Source organism: Pituophis catenifer, unplaced genomic scaffold (assembly GCF_029215685.1).
Source record: "Pituophis catenifer annectens isolate HBS135680 unplaced genomic scaffold, rPitCat1.0.hap2 SCAF_1, whole genome shotgun sequence".
NCBI classification, from domain to species: domain Eukaryota; kingdom Metazoa; phylum Chordata; class Lepidosauria; order Squamata; family Colubridae; genus Pituophis; species Pituophis catenifer.
Genome location: NW_027256881.1, coordinates 248,717,193 through 248,736,649, shown reverse-complemented (window position 1 = coordinate 248,736,649; position 19,457 = coordinate 248,717,193). Strand labels below are relative to the sequence as shown.

General features: G+C 34.3%; 1 protein-coding gene across 4 annotated transcripts in view; it reads left to right on the top strand.

Annotated features, from left to right (window-relative positions):
- NAP1L4 (nucleosome assembly protein 1 like 4) overlaps positions 1-18,364 on the top strand; it is a 39,134-nt gene extending 20,770 nt beyond the window's left edge. For 3 of the 4 annotated variants that reach the window (XM_070933342.1, XM_070933328.1, XM_070933320.1), the window contains 6 exons: positions 1,265-1,410; positions 4,097-4,119; positions 4,593-4,712; positions 6,300-6,329; positions 9,384-9,440; positions 15,483-18,364. In XM_070933342.1, the coding sequence (XP_070789443.1) occupies positions 1,265-1,410; positions 4,097-4,119; positions 4,593-4,712; positions 6,300-6,329; positions 9,384-9,440; positions 15,483-15,521 (415 nt within the window). In that variant the 3' untranslated portion in view covers positions 15,522-18,364. Of the gene's footprint in view, positions 1-1,264; positions 1,411-4,096; positions 4,120-4,592; positions 4,713-6,299; positions 6,330-9,383; positions 9,441-11,082; positions 11,125-15,482 lie in introns of all 4 variants that reach the window. The other variant, XM_070933334.1, reaches the window with a different exon arrangement.
- The last annotated feature ends 1,093 nt before the right edge of the window (positions 18,365-19,457 follow it).

Genomic DNA, 19,457 nt, shown 5'->3' with positions numbered 1-19,457 from the left:
GTTTTTAATTATTATTCAAACAAGTAGGATCTAAAAATCAATAAAAGGTTTTTAAAAACTTATCAACATTGTGCTGTAGTGTATTTTTAGGCAAACAATTGCACCTGCTTTAAAAAGGCATTCCTTGCTTAATAACAGTAATTGTGACTGGAATTTCCATCATTGGGTGGTGTAGTCATAAAGCATGATGTCACATGACTACGTCACTTAGTGATGGCAATCCCTGCAGTCCCTGTTGTTGTCATTAAGCAAGGATTGCAGTTGTTAAGGGAGGGCCTCCTCACAACTTCCTTCTGGCTTCCAAGAAGCCAAGTCAATAGAGAAGCTGGCAGGAAGTTGTAAAACCTGGGCAACTCACAGGCAGGCCAGTGGGTAGGTCAGTGATTTCTGTGGCTTGAGTGCAGCCAGCTAGGGGTTAGCTGCTCCCAACGACAAGTGGCACAGCACAGACACAGCTGGGTGGTGTTGGTTGCTCCCAAATGTGGGAGGGCATTGAGGTGACTGCTGTGGCACCAGTGTGCCCAGGTAGGAAGCAGCTGCTACTAGATGTATAGGCAGAGCAAGTGTGGCTGGGCAGTAGGTGGTGGCTGCTACTGAAAGTGGGTGGGTGTTGCAGACATCCAGTCTAGGAGGTATGAGTAATCCGGCTGTGGCTGTGCTTCTCAGTGGAGAAAGTGGTGAGAGTGACTTAAAAGAGTTACCCCATGGCCTTGCCATGGCCTTCCCATTCACTTTGCTTTATGGGAAGCTGGCAGAAAGGTTGCCAATGGCAATCACACAACAAAGCAGGAATAAGTAGTATTTAAGAGATCTTTTTGCTACAAGCAAAGTTTCAAGAATTGTAAAGAAATTCAAATGTAGTTATGGATTTTAGCTCAGTAGCAGGATCATGATTTTGATGAAAAAGTATTTCAAGTTTGATCTCTAGCATTTCCATGCAGGACTGGAAAATTTCCTGTCTGAAATTTTATTTCATACTGCCTATGAAACATTCTGAAGTTTCTTTACTGCCTGCGTATTTCATTTTCATATTGTCATTTTATTTTCAATATTGTGGTTTAATGATATAGAAATCTGAAATTTCTTAATGCCTCTTTCTGTATTATATTGTTACCTCCTTTCACATTCTTTCATAAATAGTTGGAGGTAGGTAATACTGTTAAAGTGCAAGGGAAGGGTACTATTATCATCATGGCTAATACTAGCCTGAGCAATAAATCTATTTCTTTAATGTCACTGATATATAATTTTAATTCATCTCCAGATGCACTATTGATTGGAAGAAAGGAAAAAATGTTACAGTAAAAACAATAAAGAAGAAACAGAAACACAAGGGTCGAGGCACTGTCAGAACGATTACAAAACAAGTACCTAATGACTCATTTTTTAATTTCTTCAGTCCAATTAAAGGTAACATTGATTCAATTTATTCTGCCCTTATTTTATAATACTGAACTTTTTCCATGTCACAAACATGAGCAAAGCAGTAGAATGGATTTTATTTCTTGTTGGAATATTTTCAGGTTTGTGTAGATTTTGTAAAGATTTAGTATTGAGAGTCAAAGCAAGTTAGAACTAGCAAAATGTTTAATAGTTGCAGAAATAAGTCTCCAGCTCAGAAGGGGTACTTAATTTTGACCATGATCTAGTTAACCTGGATGAAGTACTTGCAATGTTTTGTAGAGCACATAAAAATCACTTTTAAGATTTTTGGGGGGCAGGGAATTATCCTTTTGAACAAAAAATATGGTAGTTTAAAAGGCTTAGAGCAGAGAATGGTTGCAAGCCATAAACTGAACCTGAGCACGATTAGCTTTAACATGCAAAGGAGAGACACTGAAGCTCTTAACAGGCAGTTTGTAAGCTGCCTAGAGTCATTGATAGTGGATGGCCATATAAATATTCTAAATAATAATAATAAAAACAAGAATATCTCTCCTCTGATCATAACACTTTAGCCTATATAATCTAGTGGAAAATTAAAATATATTCTATTCAGTTTTAAATTTGAGGCTAAATTTCTGTCCCATTCTTATTTTACTCATTGAAAGATCACAAAGCTGCTTTGTGTATTTGTTCTTTAGTCTGAAATTTGCTTAAATGCTTAGGAGAAGCATCGGCATATTTAGAAACTTGCCTTATTTCTAAGTAGTACATTTTGTTTCCAAACTGATAGGCAGTCTGTCAACCATGTTCACTATTAGCAGTGAATCTAATAGGGAGCCTGAGCATTTAGGCAGCATTTAACATCCAGCTGCCTGCAATTACTGCGAGTTCAATTCTCACCAGGCTCAAGGTCAACTCAGCCTTCCATCCTTTCTAAGGTTGGTAAAATTAGGACCCGGTTTGTGGGGGCAATAAGCTGACTTTGTATAAAACATACAAAAGTATGAAGGCTATTGCTTAACGCATTGTAAGCCGCCCTGAGTCTCCGGAGAAGGGCGGCATATAAAAATAAATAAATAAATAAAAAAGAATCATGATGCTGTAACAGTAAAATACCACAGCAAGTTTTGTTAATTGTAAAATGATGTTTACAAGAGTATGAAAGTTGATAATGAACCAAATTTGTAAGATCCTAATTTGGGATGATTCTTAGAAGCAAGGAGTTTAAAGAATGGAATGGAGTATATGAAACATTGTATAGCGTGGTTAAAGCAAAGATGATTTAAATAATTTGTGGAGTATTGAGAACCTCAGTGAATGGTGTTAATTTAAGCCAAGTTTGGCTGTCCTGGCTTATGCCTTTAATTTCTTTGACTTTTACTTCTTTTATGAACTTTGTATAATGTTGTTTATTCAGAACAGTGAATAGAAAGAATATTAAGTAGAATAACATACATGCATGTATGTAGAAGGATGCATGGTAGATTTTTCTCTTGCATAGCTAATCAGAAGGGTTTCCTTCTATCAATACACATTCAAGGTAGCTTTGTAGCTACCTTTTTGAAAGATGCCCCCTTTCTCTCATTTGCCTCTTTCCAGCCAACCTTGAGTAGATTGCAAGGAAAAAGCTAACCAAATACTAGAACACATACTTCCTTATCTTGATAGGCCATAATGTTGAAAAGAGAACAACTTTTTTTATATGTCAGGTATTTTTGTACTAAGAGATGATAGAACTTAAATATTATTAAGTTATTAGGGATACTTCTACCGGTTATCACACATAATCCATAAGACAGTGTTGTGCAATATCTTAGATGTATTTCATGCACATACCATGAATCACAACTTTGAACTATGTATTAATCCTGGTGTATATTGTGTCTTCTTTCAACAATCTAAAAATTGAAGAATTGGGATCAACAGCATAATAGTTCCTACTTGTTAGATTCTAGTTTTTCCACATGATATCTTTTCTTAGTAAGTTGCAATGCAAAATTGGTATTTAATTTATGTGGATCCTGACTCTGAACTAGGAGAAGACACAACAAAACTTGGAAAAACAATTTGAATATTCGTTATCACAGATTTTTCTTGTCAGGAGAGCTATATTTACCAACCAAGCGAAACCAAAATAAAGTTGCCACAGTGTTGTGAATTTCTTCTTATCAGTCTCATCATAGGGAATGCAAATGAGAAAGAAGATTTCATAGTACCATCCCTATAGGGGTATGAATAACATTGAATAAATCCTTTAAGATATGATTTACTATTAGTGATATAACTATCAGAGCACTGGTATTGCATTTGAACAATGCTATTTATTATTAGATGTCCTTTGAATCTCCTGTACATGGAAGTATAAGTTTTAAGATAAATCTTTCTTTTTAATTATGTAAATATTCGTGCCATACAAAATTATCCATCACCCCAAATCACCTCCATGTTGAATCAGACATGTTTTGCAGTTTTCTTTTGTACAGTTTTTCTGATTCCAGTGTTTTGTGCTTAAAGTGCTAGTTTAGGAAACAAAGGGAGAGACTTTACATTGAATTCCTATTTGCCCCTTCACAAAGGCATTATACTAGAACATGCTTTGTATCTTTTTAAAAATCTGCCTATTCATATAAATACTATACATGTTAGCATTTGAAACATAAAAATTGCTTTATAAACAATTTACAATACATTTGTTTTGTTCCCCCTGTAGTTTCAGGAGATGGAGAATCACTGGTAAGATTTATTTCATTTTTTTAAAATAGTGAATTCAGCTTTACATTTGATTGTTCATATCAGACATTTTATTATCAACATTGCATAAAGTCTAATCAATTCACTAATAACTTTCTATTTATTTATTTTTTCTCTTTTTCTCTGATATTTGTTCTCTAAGCATTATGTAATCTCTACTTGATCTCCAAAGCTGGTCAATAATTGTTTACAATATTTTTTTGCTTTGACTGGTATATAAAAATTACTGTTTCTAATAAAATTATGTTGATATTATTTGAAAATTGCAAGTTTGGGGAACAAACTTTATAAATCAGATTTCTCTTTTTTAGCAGTTATAAATTAGTAGAAATGCATATTTATAGCCTACAAAATACTTCAATTTCATTTCTATAACTTATTTTAAATGATTTCTTGATGATAAGATAGATGTAGTTATACAGATGTAGTTATAATTTCTTCTTTAAATTTTACAGGATGAAGATTCAGAGTGTACTTTAGCCATAGATTTTGAAGTCGGGCACTTTTTCCGTGAAAGAATAGTGCCTCGTGCTGTACTCTATTTCACTGGAGAAGCTATAGAGGATGATGATAATGTATGTGCCTTCCAATTATTTCAGATTTGTTTGTTTGTCTGTTTGTTTTTGCATAGAGGCATTGTACTTTTAATAATAGTTTTTGCTGATTAGAAAAGAAAATTCAAAGCTTTAAAGTCCAGATTAATAATACATTAACAATTAGTTCAAAGTTGGTAATTTCTCCACTATATGTGAGTCCTGCAAACTAGATGGGCAATACTCTCCTCAAAAATTTCCCAGTAAGGATTTTGTTTACTTAGTAACAATGAATGATGAAACATCATTTGGAAACAAAAATTGAGGTTTGTACAGACTCTGCTTTTTTATTAGTTATACTACATGAAATAGAGCTGCTATAAAACAGGAATATTCATAGGATAAGAAAAAGTTGTGGTGTATTTTATTTCATGTCTTTCCTGATATATTAGACTTATGAAAGTCCATGCTATAAATAGATTAATTCATGCATTTGGCAAGATGCATTTTATTACTACTACAATTGCTATTAACATGCAATCATTCAACAGTACCTGAGGTGGACAAGGACAAGGACCTGTACACAAGAAATTGAGTCAGTGTGTACCTCCCCCATTGGACTCTTACTATATAAAGACTAGTAATTTCAGTAATATTTAAATAGCACTTAAGTTTCAATGTCCAGTATAATAGTAATCCTAATAACAGTTCTACCAGTAGGTTGTTATTAGCATAATAGATGTGTGTAGAAATGCTGAGTCTGAAAAGATAGTAGCTTATATAGTGCTGTTCACTGAATTTACCACTATGGGGTGATATGGGACTGAGAACTTCCCAGCTAGTCTTTTTTTTCAGTGTATTATCCTATCTTAAAGAAAATATTGCACACAGTTTTGCTGTTTTTGTATGACAGTTGTTCCTTTTTGTAGCTTTAAAAACAAAATAAATAAAAGTTAAATTATGCAAAATACAAAATAACAACCCTCTGCTCAAGCAGGAATGTTTGTTCAGATCTTTAATATTATATTTAAGTATGGTAAAGTAAAAAGAGACTCGTTTGAGTTGAATTAAGCCCAGGTCCTGGTTAACCATCTGGTTTTCTTGGTAATAATAGGGAAATAATTTGCTATTACCTTCTTCCATGGTTTTTATCCAACTCACCTGTCTGGTATACAAGCCTGATAATTCTTGATGGTCTCTTAAATATTAGGTCCAGTCTTGCTTAGCTTTTCAAGATAGTCAAGGCCAATGATGTACATCCGTCAAGATTGGCATTGCAGTCTTAAGACAACCAGTCAATTGAACGATTACCAAAACCTCATAGAAATTCACGATGAATACTGAAATAAAATATTCACATCTATTGAAAGTACTTTGCTATATTTAGGATAAGTGATCTATTTATCTTCTCTGAAATAATTATGGGAATGTAGAAAGATATATTTAATTGTTCAGTATGTGTGTGCAGGTATTAGTCTGATGCATTTTAAACTGTCAGATGTATATAAGTGTATTTGGGAAAAAATTATGGTTCAAATATTCATATAAATGCTCCTGTAATGAGAGTAAAGTAATATCTAAATGAGTTTCTCTCTCCCCCTCCCTATTCTACTCCATTCTTTTAATTAGTTTGAAGAAGGAGAGGAAGGAGAAGAGGAGGTGAGTATCATGGTTTAATATTTTTCCTTCAGTGGAATACATAATAAATACTGTAGGCTGAATAATCAAGGAGATGTATTTTAGAACAGGGATTAGCAATCTGAGGTTTTACGTTAACCTTAATTTTTGTGTTTTACATGTGTATATCTATTGACCCAGTTGGAATACCTCAGTATCAAAAGTCAGTAATAACAAAATGGCTATTGTGTATATATTTAAAAGACAGTCTAGTTCAGGGGTCTGCAACCCACGGCTCTGGAGTCGCATGTGGCTTTTTATTTCTGCATGCAACAAAAACATTTTAAACTCCGGAAAAAAAAAAAAAAAAGATGGGCCGAAAAGCTCAATAAATCGCGTGCCGGCGGGTGTCGCACATTGGTGGTTGTGACGCATATTATGAGCAACAGGGAGCCGCAGCAAAGGGATCAAAGAACCATATGTGGTTCCAGAGCCATGGGTTGCAGTGTTTTCTCTGTAGCAGGTCATTGATTTCATAAATGCAACACACTATAGATTTTTTTATACATAGCATAAAGGTAAAAAGTGATATATGCAGTGTTATCTTCATTTTAGATGTCAAAAAGGTTTTGTGGCTCCTAGTGTTTTCTTTTCTGTGGGAAATAGATACAAATGGCTCTAAGAGTGTTTAAGGTTGCTGACCCTTGGTATAGTTCAAAGGAAAGCTAGAGGACCTACAGAACTAAAATTCTTGAAAAATGCACATTTTTTATTTTACAATTACATTAAAAAGAAGTTAAGTGCCATTCTGAAAATTTTACTCCCAAATGTATCTGAAAGCTAGTTAGGAAGGCAGAAAGTAGGCTGAAGTTAGAAGAATCCTATGTTTATTAATTTCCAGTTACAAATAGCTTAGATCTTAGCTCAGTGGTAGATATTCTGTGGATCTGGTTTTCTGCTTCTCAAAAGTCAGAAACCATATTATATGATTTTTTCTATTTCCCATACCCCACCCTTTTTTTCTTCATTTTTAAACAATTTATTGATAAAAGGAACCATCCTGCTTTTTCCCCTTCTGGTTGTTCTTTCTTTTGCTTTCTGAGACTTCCAGTATAGGGTGTGATGGATGTTTATCACTAGCCATATGAGTTTGGAAGGCAAGTGTAAGTGAGTTTGTTTGTAAGTAAGCTTCTGTAGTTTCTTCAGCAATGAGAAGCTTCTGCAATATTTATTCCTCTGCCAAACTTTGATGTAGCAGAATTCCCAAAGATAAGACTTGCTGACTTTATTTCTGCAACATTGAAGGAACAGTCCACTCATTTAAAGCACTTTTCTTTGTAGACAGGTTTTTTATTTTTTTTATTTTATATCAAATTTATATACCGCCCTTCTCCCTGAGGACTCAGGGCGGTGTACAGCCAAAGTAAAAACATAAACTACAAACATTAAAATACAATTAAATATATATATATATTTATTTGGTCCCATAATTAAAAGCAATGACAAAACAATTAAAAACATTTTAAAAAGTGTTAGGCCAGCCCGGCTTGCTGAAAAAAGAAAGTTTTAAGGGCACGGCGGAAGGCACTGAGGCCTTGGATTCTCCTTATCTCTGGGGGCAGCTGGTTCCAGAGGGTAGGTGCCCCCCCCAGAGAAGGCCCTCCCCCTGGGGGTCACCAGCCTACATTGTTTGGTTGATGGCACCCGGAGGAGGCCCTCTCTGTGGGAGCGCACAGGTCAATGGGAGGCCGTCAGTAGCAGCAGGCGGTCTCGAAGATATCTAGGTCCTATGCCATGGAGCGCTTTAAAGGTGATAACCAACAGCTTTAAGTGCACCCGGAAGACCACTGGGAGCCAGTGCAGCTCACGCAGGAGAGGTGTTGTATGGGAGCGCCATGCAGCTCCCGTAACTACCCGCGCGGCCGCATTCTGGACCAGTTGGAGCCTCCGGGTGCCCTTCAAGGGGAGCCCCATGTAGAGAGCATTGCAGTATTCCAGGCGAGAGGTGACGAGGGCATGAGTGACTGTGCACAGGGAATCCCGATCAAGAAAGGGCCGCAACTGGCAGATCAGGCGAACCTGACAAAAAGTCCCCCTGGCTACAGCTGTCAGATGTTCCTCCAAGGACAGCTGCGTATCCAGGAGGACTCCCAGATTGCGAGCCCTCTCCGACGGGGCCAAAGACTCGCCCCCAATAGTCAGGGATGGAATCAACTGATTATATCGGGATGCCAGGAACCATAGCCACTCAGTCTTGGAAGAGTTGAGCTTGAGCCTGTTTCTCCCCATCCAGATCCGCACAGCCTCCAGGCACCGGGACATCACTTCAAGGGCATCGTTGGGGTGGCCTGGGGTGGAGATGTACAGCTGGGTGTCATCAGGTTACTGATCATTTTGAAAGTCTAATTACTTTGAATTACTAATACCATAACAGTTGAGAGAGTAAAAATGTTCATGATCATTCAGGAAAAAAGAAGGATAAAATTACCTGAAATGTATTCGTTCTTAGAAAGATGCTGTTTTAGTCTCCTCTTATTGATATTTCGACTACTTTTAAAAAGAATGAAATGCTAAAAAAAAAAAATCTTCTAATTTTTCTTGTCAGAATAACTAAAGGAAATGTTAAATAGTCTATATCATTAGTTTCAGTGCAAAGATTGGTTTGTGTTTATCACATCTTTTCAAAACACAGCATTCACATTTCATGGCATTTACCAGTTTTGTTACTTGAAAACCCTCTTTGATCCCTCAAGTCTTTTCAAAAGTTACAAAGATCTTTAGCAATCAAATTGCCTCAAGGTAACAAGCTTGCTTGGTAAACTTTGTAAACAGAAGAATCTAGTACCATCATTCCACCTAAGTGATGCCATTAACTTATCATACAGACTAATATTCTTTTCTCTGAAAAGACAGGAAGATCCAATTGATAACAGATGCATTTAATATTACAAAGTAGTGGACTCAAGTTTCTGGCCTTTGTGATTAGTAAGCGTCAACAATAAAAAAAATTGGATGAAACAATGTGCATATTGATGTCAAAGTCTTGGTTGTCAAAAAAAAAGCATACTTATCCGTGTCCTTTCTTTTTAAATCTAGGAATTAGAAGGGGAAGAAGAAGGAGAAGAGGAGGAAGATGCAGAAAGTGAACCTAAGGTAAGCTCTGTTTAAGTACTTAAGCCAAAATTATAAATTGCACCACATGCCACATAAATTCTGCTAATTCTAAATTTAATAATTCATTAATTTTAAAAAATGGTCCAATTTTCTTTTTGTTCATTATGTATTCATTCAAATGAATACATTCTCACTTTTTCCTTGCTATTGCTAAACTAATACTAATTCATTTCATTTTCTTTAGCTGACAAATTAATAATTTTATAACATGGCATATATTATAAATAACAAATTCTGTTTGTCTTGTATACATATACATAAACTTAGAAATACATTTTAGCATATGCAGGGGTGAAATCTAAAATTTGTTACTACTGGTTCTGTGGGCATGGCTTGGGGGGAGTAATGTGACTAGGTGGGCATGGCCAACTTTTTTTTTTTAAAGCATTTTTTCTACAACCTTAAGACGTTGCAGAAAAAAATGCTTTTAGAAGCCTCTGACAATCAGGCAACTCAGCTGGGATCGCCACAGGCTTTTAAAAGCATTTTTTTAAACAACCTGTTCGGCTGAAGAGGTTGTAGAAAAAATGCTTTTAAAAGCCTCTGATGATCCCAGCTGAGCCGCGCAATCATCAGAGGCTTTTTTTTTACTTTTAAAAGCATTTTTTCGGCTGAAGAGGTTGTAGAAAAAAATGCTTTTAAAAGTAAAAAAACAGCCTCTGATGATCGCGCGGCTCAGCTGGGCATGGGGGGGGCGCAGGGATTTTTGCTACTGGTTCTCCGAACCATCCGCCGCCATCGCTACTGGATCAGGTGATCCGGTTCGAACCAGGAGCATTTCACCCCTGAGCATATGCCTGCTTATTTAAAAGCTTTGCAGATTTGAAATATATTTGTCCATTTTATGCCCATTTGCTTTTGTGTTTCTATTCTTTTTCATTCTAAAATACCAAAATCTACTTTATTCATTTCATTTTTTCCTACTTGCCTAAGAAAAGGAATTCTTAATTTGCAGATTACACTTGATAAATTCCACATATACAATTACAGGGAGATTTATAGTGATGTAATTGTTATGTGGTATTCTATGTGATCTTTTTCTCTTGAATGAAAATTTTAGTCATGTAGATAAGATGAAATAATTCATGAAGTGTTTCTCCCTTTCCTCCCTTTTCACTTCCCGCCCCAGACTTATTTTTAAAATTATAGAATGGAAAGAATCCTTGTCATCAGTTCTCAAACTAGTTTTACTTACACTGATAGCTGGTTATCTGCAATACATTGACCAGAGATCTACATTAAAAGTAAAATATGCAAATATTTACATGTGAAAATTGGATTTGAATTTTGAACATTGTACATGTTGACTTGAACATATAACCTGTACACTTGGCACAATTGTATACATGGCTTAGAGATAATGTTTCTTATGACTATTATATAACTATTACAGTAATGATGTGATAGTTACTGAATTGAAAATGAAATGCATTGCAGGCAAGTGTTAATATCTTTGGCTAGAAAAAATGGAAAATATGCTTATTTCTGTGAGTGATTGTATGTGACAAATTGTTTTTTGTGCCTTCTGGAATACTAGTTACTGCTTTTTTACTTTTGTTTATTTGGGTCCATTTCATCTTTCTTTTATGCTGACAGTTCGTTTCAATTTTTCCCCGTTTAGGTGTAATTTAAGTCTGTTTATCATTCATTCATTCATTTATAGGTAAGGTTGAATTCCATTAATACCTAACTTCCAAGGCTCCCCCCCCCTTTTTTTTTGGACCCATGCAAATTTCATTCATTTAAGTACCTAATTTGTTTCATTCACCTATTCTATAGGAAAAAAATGGTACTTTATCAAGATAGTGTATTATTAAGTCCATAAGGTAAATGTTGAGAAAAATACATAAAATAGATGTAGCTCTTAAATTATAATTACCGTTTTTGAGGGAAATGAATATTTATTTATATATGTGTTCTCAAATGTCCAGATATAATATAAAAAAGAAATATTCCAGCCTAACCACTTAATATTCAAATATTGAGCTGTTTACCCTTACAGATGGAATAGTCTGTTTCAAGATCAGATTGTTTCTATTAAGGTTGTGGTGGCCTGTTGCAGTGTTGAAATACTTTCAGTGACATCACAACTTTGGAATGGGATATTGGGGGGAGGTCAACATTATTTCATTTAAAAGTAAATTTTAGAAATTATTTGTTATTTTGTGTGTGTGTGTGTGTGTGTTGGTTCTTTGTGTAGGCTTTAGCGACTTAAAACTACTAGCTACATTTTGGTATATTTTCAGTATTTGCAACTCATTAGAAGATATTGTTCCAAATTCAGTGTATTTAGCATGACATTTAAAAGGAGTGTCATCTATGCTAAAATTACTAGCCTGTTATCCCCCAAGTATATTTCTACCCTTCTGGTCACACCGTGCAATTAACAACTGTTTTGGTCCTGAAACTCATAAATCGTTTTCTGAGTACTAATAAAGGAGAATATTTGTAGCTTAGGGTTGACATGAAGGTCCTTGGTGCTCTCTGAGCTTGCTTGTTTGTTTGTTTGTTTGTTTGTTTGTTTGTTTGTTTGTTTGTTTGTTTGTTTTTTGGCAGACTTTTCATTACCCAAATTAGGTAATAGCATCAGTGCTTGCCTCTGGAATAAGATGCCCACTTGAGCTTGCCCTGCACTACTGTAGAAAAACCTAGGGTTCTATTTTCTGGTATTAGTGACTAATGTCTTGTTTCAGCATTGTTCACAACTCTTCATTTAATTTAGAAGCTACACTAATAATCATATTCCTCTATGTTTCTTCAGTACTCTTTTATTTCCTGAATTATGAATATTCAATTACTGCTTTCCTTACTCTTACACCAGATATTCCCTGTCTATCCTCAGTAAAGTGTATATCCCAGTGGCTAAAATATCATTTTACTGTTACTTTTTAGGCTTTTTTGTTCCCAAAATAGCCTTAATATGGATTATTGTGCTGTAGAATTAATTTTATAGACAGTTTTGCTGTCTCCACTTTTTGGGGATGTTTTAAATAAAAATCTTGGTTCTAAGAAGCTGCTACATATGATTGATCAATGTTCCATGACCTACATAGGAAACATTTCTAATAGTAGAAACGTAAGGTTTTGTTTACCACTCAACAGCAAGGATATATAAGAGAAAATAGGAATTAGTAATTCTTCTCTTAATAAAATATTCAGTCACTTGGAAAACAGCATTACATATTACAGGTAGTCCTTGATGTACAACCATAATTGAGCCCAAAATTTATATTGCTAAGCAAGGCAATTACTAAGTGGGTTTTGCCCCATTTTACAATCTTGTCACAGCTGTTAAATGAATCACTGCAGTTTTTAAGTTAGTAACATAGTTTTAAAGTGAATCTGGCTTCCTCATTAACTTTGCTTGTCAGAAGGTTGCAGAAGATGATTATCTGACCCAGGGGCACTGCAACTATCATAAATGCAGGCTAATTATAAGCATCTGAATTTTGATCACATGATCACGGTTAAGTTGTAATGGTTGTACATATGAAAAGTCACTTTTTTCAATGCTGTTGTAACATTGAACGGCTACTAAACCAATGGTTGTAAGTCAGGGACCACCTGTACTTGCCCTTTTCATTATCCCTTTTTAAAAGTGCTCCACTGTTTCACCATAAGTATGCTGTATTACATTTGTGTAAACTTCACTTTAATATTAACCTGAAAAATTACATAAACTTACTGTACTTCTGTGCTGTCAAAATTATTTGATTTAGATTTGCTATATTGTTGGTGAACGGAATGCAAAATAAGAGGACGCTTAAAGCAGTCATCAAAATTAAAATAATAGTTTTTATTAGAAATGCAGGTGGTGTGAGTTGAGCTTTTAACAGTTAATTATCAAATGAGTATCAGGAAAGTATCACAAGTTGTAGGGAGTTTTTTCTTTGCTTTTGGAATTTTTCTTCCACTCTTCCTTGCAAAATTCTTCTTGCTTGGAAATGTTTCTACATTATTTTATATATATTATATATTTGAGATCTTCATGTAGAAATACCAAAGTTTAAACTGTGAAGGCTACTCTAAAAACTATGTTTCCTATAAGTATTCTTGAATACTTTGAAGGTGTATTTTAAACTATCATCTTTTGAAATAGCCAGCATGTTCTTCATTTGCTTTATCATTTTTCCACAAATGTATATTGTGTGGTTATGGCTAAACAGTTCCATTTTTATTTCAGAATGTTTGTGTGCGTGCATGCATAGATTAAGTAGTAATGTTGAGATCAGACGAAAGGGTACTTTCTGCCAGCTTTCCATTGCAGATGATTGTTACCAAAGCAGTGCTGTAGTGTGGACCCGTGAATAATTACTGTACTATCAGCTAAACTTTTCAGAAGGCCATTTGGAATGATCTCTGGGTTTTGTTTTGCAGATCTGACCAGCTTTTTGGCAGTTCTAGTGTATTTTTTCCCCTGGGGTTTCCATAACTTACCTTTACTTCAACAGTTTTATTAACTTCTATATCTTAACAATATTCTTCATAGCTGAAACTTTTTTAAAAAGAGCACTGAATCAGCTGTTGAAAGGTTCCAAATTTCTGTACCTGATATTTATTTTGCATTCTTAAATTTACATGAAGATGAATGCGCATGAATGCATTCAGATTTGCAGAAAGATACTTGTGTTTATTGCTGTACAATATACCAACAGTATATTGCTGTACAATGTATCTGTTCACTTAAGGATTCATTGAAATGTTCAATTTTATCTTTTTAAGAAGGTGCACGCCTTCAAGTCAGTCTCAATTCATGCTGATTTCCTTCTTCCTGGGGCTGATAGTGAGTGGCCCAAGGTCATCTAGCTTGTTTCATGTTGGTTCTCCCACTTTCTAGTCTAGTGCCTTAACCAGTAAGCCAAACTGGCACTCTCAATTTGATTTAGAGAAGCCTACATGTTTGCACACAACTGTTTATCTATGATAACTATTAAACCTCTGCATTATTCATTCAGGGGTGTGTAGAAACACTTTAAATAGCTTGTTTGTATTTTAATAAAAAAAATCTTGGGTTTTCCTTTAGAATAATGATCTTTTTTTTTTAAAAAAAAAAAAAGCAATTTTAAAAATAAACAATGGAACATTTACTAAGAATTCTTTGTAATTGTCTTTAGCTTTTTGCATTATCCTCCCTTTTTTCTTCCTTCAGTATTTTCTGCAGGCATTGCCCCTGATAGTAAACTCTTATGTGATCCTACCGCATTTTGCTTTTTTCTTAAAACGGGTTATGTTTTTATTTCTTTATTTTGAGAAATGTTCCAGTAGTGTTTTGGTGGCATTTGGAAAAAAAAAATTGAGACTATTATCTTAGAATCTAGTCCTTTATCAAGATGTGGTTAACCTTCAGTGTGTCTCTATGCATCTTTTAGATATTTTGGAAAATGCTAGAATGTGGGTACCAAAAAAGATTCCTCTGAACAAACACCTGAAAGTGTGATACTGTTGGTCTGGGTCAAACAGTACTGAATGTCATTCATCCGTTTATTTATTCCAAATCTTATTGAGGAATGATATAAAAATGTAAAAACACAGATTGTTGTACCAATTACTGGAAAGAATAAGTGAACCCCTAGCCATTGCAAGAAATAGGATGATACGGCTTTGTTGTAATCCATTATTATTTTAATGGCTAAAATATAGGGGTAACTAATAAGCAGTGCTTCAGATTTGAAGGCAAAACACTTCTCTGATTGTGATCTTGAGAAAAGACATGCTTTGAAATTTGCAAAAAAAGATGTGACATTTGGACTGCAATTGATTCTTAAGCACCTTTTAACCTTTAGGTCCAAAACACTGTGCAGATTTAATAACTGGTTGTCTTACCTTTAGGATAAAGAATAATATCTCCATCCCTCAAAGCACAATACCTTGAATATTACTTTTCAAATTACTATTTTCATATCTTAGTTCTGGTATTGGTTATGAATACAAAATTAAATTTAATGTTGAATTAAATTCAGTATTATATTGAAGTATCTCTTACATAAATCTCTTTCTTTTTTTCTTTTCATTTTTAAACAGAAAGATGCCAGTCAACCTGCTGAATGCAAACAACAATAAGGAAATACCACTTCAGAGTGATATTTGAACAGCCTGTAACAATATTTGGATACCTGGCCTGCAGTTCAGGAAATTCCATTACTGCAGCACAATCTTATTAACAATGCTTAAACTAAATTGTTTTCAAATGCATGATTTTCACTAACTCTTTTCTTATTTTTGCTTAACTTGTACAGTGGCAACTTAATGCATTTGAGAAATATGAGGTTTAATTAAAGCACACTCTACAGCCTTTGGTACAATTTAGCTCAACTGTCTCTGTAGCTTTTCCATTAAATTAAAAAAATAATTTGCCTTTTTGAAAAACTTACCCTCAACACAAGGTAAGTTTTTGTCAAAATACTATGGAATAGGAATATTTAGACTATTAAATTAATAAAATACAGTAAAAACAAATAAAGCAATATGCCTTCTGGTAGATCTTTTCCCGTTAAAATAAATCTGTAACCATTGAGACAGATTAATGCTACAGAGTACCTTAAAACATTGTCATTTCCAGTAATTTAAGATGGAAAATAACATTTCCTTTATCTTTGAAGAAAGGAGTGGTCGAGAGACATTTAGTTGTTCACCTTATTTATTCATTTTTTTTTTAAAGTACTTTGGTGAACTAGTACTTTTAATAGTTTTAAAATACTTGAAGAGAATCCTGTTTATAAACTATGGGTACTTGTATGTGGAAAACTCATACTTTACTCAAGAAAATTATTGCTTCTCAGACATTTCAAAACAGCAAGCCTGATGTGGGCTCCCTAGGTTGAGAAGGTTGCAGCACTTAAGTATATATCCCTGGTTTGCCTTAGTTAAGCTCGCCACTGTTCAGACATTCTTAAATCCAAAGATTTGAAGCCTGGACATAAGCTGCAACTTTATATGTTTGTTCTCCACTGTTCGGTGCAACTTCACTTTTAATCTTCCTTCAACCTTAAGAATTGACCAGAGTTTGATGTAATAGCTGAACCAGCATTTTGTAATTTGTACTCAACCTTTAAACCAAGTGCAGATGGTCTTGGTGACGGTTTAGCCATCAAGTGCAAATTACAGCATTGGAATTCAGAGGACATAGCAAAGTATAGCTTCCATTAAATAAAAAATAAAGTGAAACTACACACAAACGTGGAAAATAATATTCTGGATAAATTGGAAGATGATCCAATTTGGGCCTGTGAAAGCTATATCATATAATTGGAAAAATATAAATGCATCCTGGGTGCATAGTTCTGATGTTTATCTGCAATATCAAGTCACTCCGTTTCACATTTCCATGTTTTTTAAAGCTCCAGAATACTTCTGAAGAATATTCAGAATACAGTTCACCAACAATGCCAGCTTATGGCAACACCTCATTATCAATTGTGTGAATGCTGTTACCAGGCATGTAGAGAGTGCTCCAGCCTTATCTTATACATTTGTAACTTAATACGGTGTTTTCAATTTGTACAGAATAGTTAGAATATTCTATTAAAGTTGTGAAACATGAAGCATATTGTCCTGATAGTTTCTCTATCAATACATGACATTTTCTTGTAGCATTCATCAGTGTGTGACAGTTAGCAACTAATCACATGGATTCCTACTGAGATTTCAATTGTAAATTTCCCTGTATATATGGTAACTTATTTTGGTTGTGGGACTCAGTTGAGTATTTAATTTTTAGGGCGGTATTTCTCAGCCTTGGCAACTTTAAGATGTGTGAGTTTTATTCTAGGAGTTAAAGTCCACAAATCTTAAAGTTGCCAGGATTAAGAAATACTATTGTAAGGAATAGATTTGAAAAAAGAAAGGTAGAATTCAGCGGAAATTATGACTATGCTGGGCAATTTAAACAAAAAACAGAAGTAGAAGAATAATGCTTTTTTAAAAAAAACTAGGAATACAAAATAAAGCACATTAGGAATTCCATACACATTAAGCAAAAGAGAACTGGCAAAATAGAAGGAGGGAAATTATAGGAAAAACGGGGGTGGGGGTGGAGATTTTGATGCAGCTCTAATTTTTAAAACACTTCTAGTGTAGTATCTGCAGCTGTGAAGAAATTCTTGTATAGCTGTCTGATTCTAACACCTGTAGATCAGAATAGAGTATCTTTGTTCACCTCAACTGAAACCTTGATAAATATATCAGAAGAAAATAAATGTGCATTTTTGTACTGTTGGAATCTTTGGAAGGCAATTGATAGTTAATGAGAAAAGAGATTCTATCCATCTTCATAAGTAAGAATGATAATAGTTATTCAAAGTGTAGTCAGTTAACAAGCCAAAACTGTCTTTACAAATGTAAGTAAACTTCCAGGAAGAAAATAATCCAACTAATGTGTTGCATTTTGATGAGAAACAGAGTAAATTATTTACATGTTCTGTATCTTATCAATAGAATAATTGAGTTTCTTCTTTCTCATTGTGTAAATAACAGCAAATAAAAATTCCTTTTTAATTCCTTTTTCTCAGTAAACCTGTAAGTAACAAATTTTATATTAATAACAAGATAGTAAATAAGTTCCAGAATACTCAGGTAGAGGTAAAAATGCAAATGTACAATTTTGGCCTAGCTTTAATTATCTCATAATTAAGTGGTTTAAATATTGCTTGGCTGCTAATTTACATTGTTCACTGATGACAATTTTCTTATTTTCAGGTTGAAGTATTTGTGGCTGGATTATAGGGTTTTTCCCCACACACAGCTGTATGCAGTTTTCTGTGGTTTGTGAAGGTTAAACTTGGTATTTTTGCCATGAGTGAGTTGGGCTGCATCTTAGTGCAACAATGAAAATGGTCTCTTAAGTATCATGAGAATATAGTTTGGCTGCTCAGTTTGAATATTTCTTAATAAATTAAATAGCACTTGGGGACTCCTTTTTCAGTGGTTACCTGCTACATTCTCCTTTCAGGTTTATTGGCCATATAAATACCTGCAACAGCAGGAGAGACTCATGTCTTCATGAGACTTTCGCAAAGGAATTTAGTGTATGAAATTGAGTTAGATGGAACCCTTTATAAGAGCTGTCAAGATAAGGAGGAATAATACAGAAAGTTTCCAAAATCTAAAATATTGGAGGAGGGGATCAGGTAATAACAAATACCTAATAAATGATGTATCTAGATTAATAACCAGCTCCTCATACTTTTCCAGACATGTTATTTTTAGTAGAGTTTATGACATATCCAATATAACAGTCTACAAAGACTTGAATAAATATGTTTGTTAAAATTACAGGAAAACTTCCAGTTGAACCAAATATAGTACTGAGCTTGACAAGTTAAATCTTAAGAGTTCCATGTATCTATTGGGAAATGCTCCATATAACTTGATAAAAAGTAACTTACATTAAGTAACTTACATAAAACTCAAATTTTGAGTTGATTCCCATTATATTAATAAGACACAGCAGGAAGTAGATAGAAGGTTCTATCATCAATTCACTTAGGAAAAACTCTAAACCTAGTCGACATGTTACTTAATCAAACTAGCTTATTTTTTGCTTACTTACCCATCCCAAAGAGTTTACCAACCATAATAAACTATGCATTTCACATAATTACAGGAGCCCCATCGATGCAATATCTTTCTACTACTAACACTCAGAATTGAAAAGCAACCCATTCATTTAAGTTTTTTTTTTTTAAAGCTGTTTTGGGAAAGTCAAGTTGAAATAATTCTAAATGGGGAGGGGGATTTCATATGCTTTACTTTAGAAAACATGGGCCAGTAGAGCAAAAATTGTTGAAGTTTCAAAGCAGTGGTCAAGAATCCAAAGTCTCTTAGAGGCTGGACTGTATTTTCTACTATTGGTTTGTCTCAAAACTGGCTGAAACTAATAGTTGAATTCCATATAAAGTCAAGTTGGGGTAAAGTCCTTTTATTAAAAAATGGAAACTTTGATAAATGGTTATTGTATTTAAATGTGCTAAAATCATAAATGTCTGTACAGATGGCATT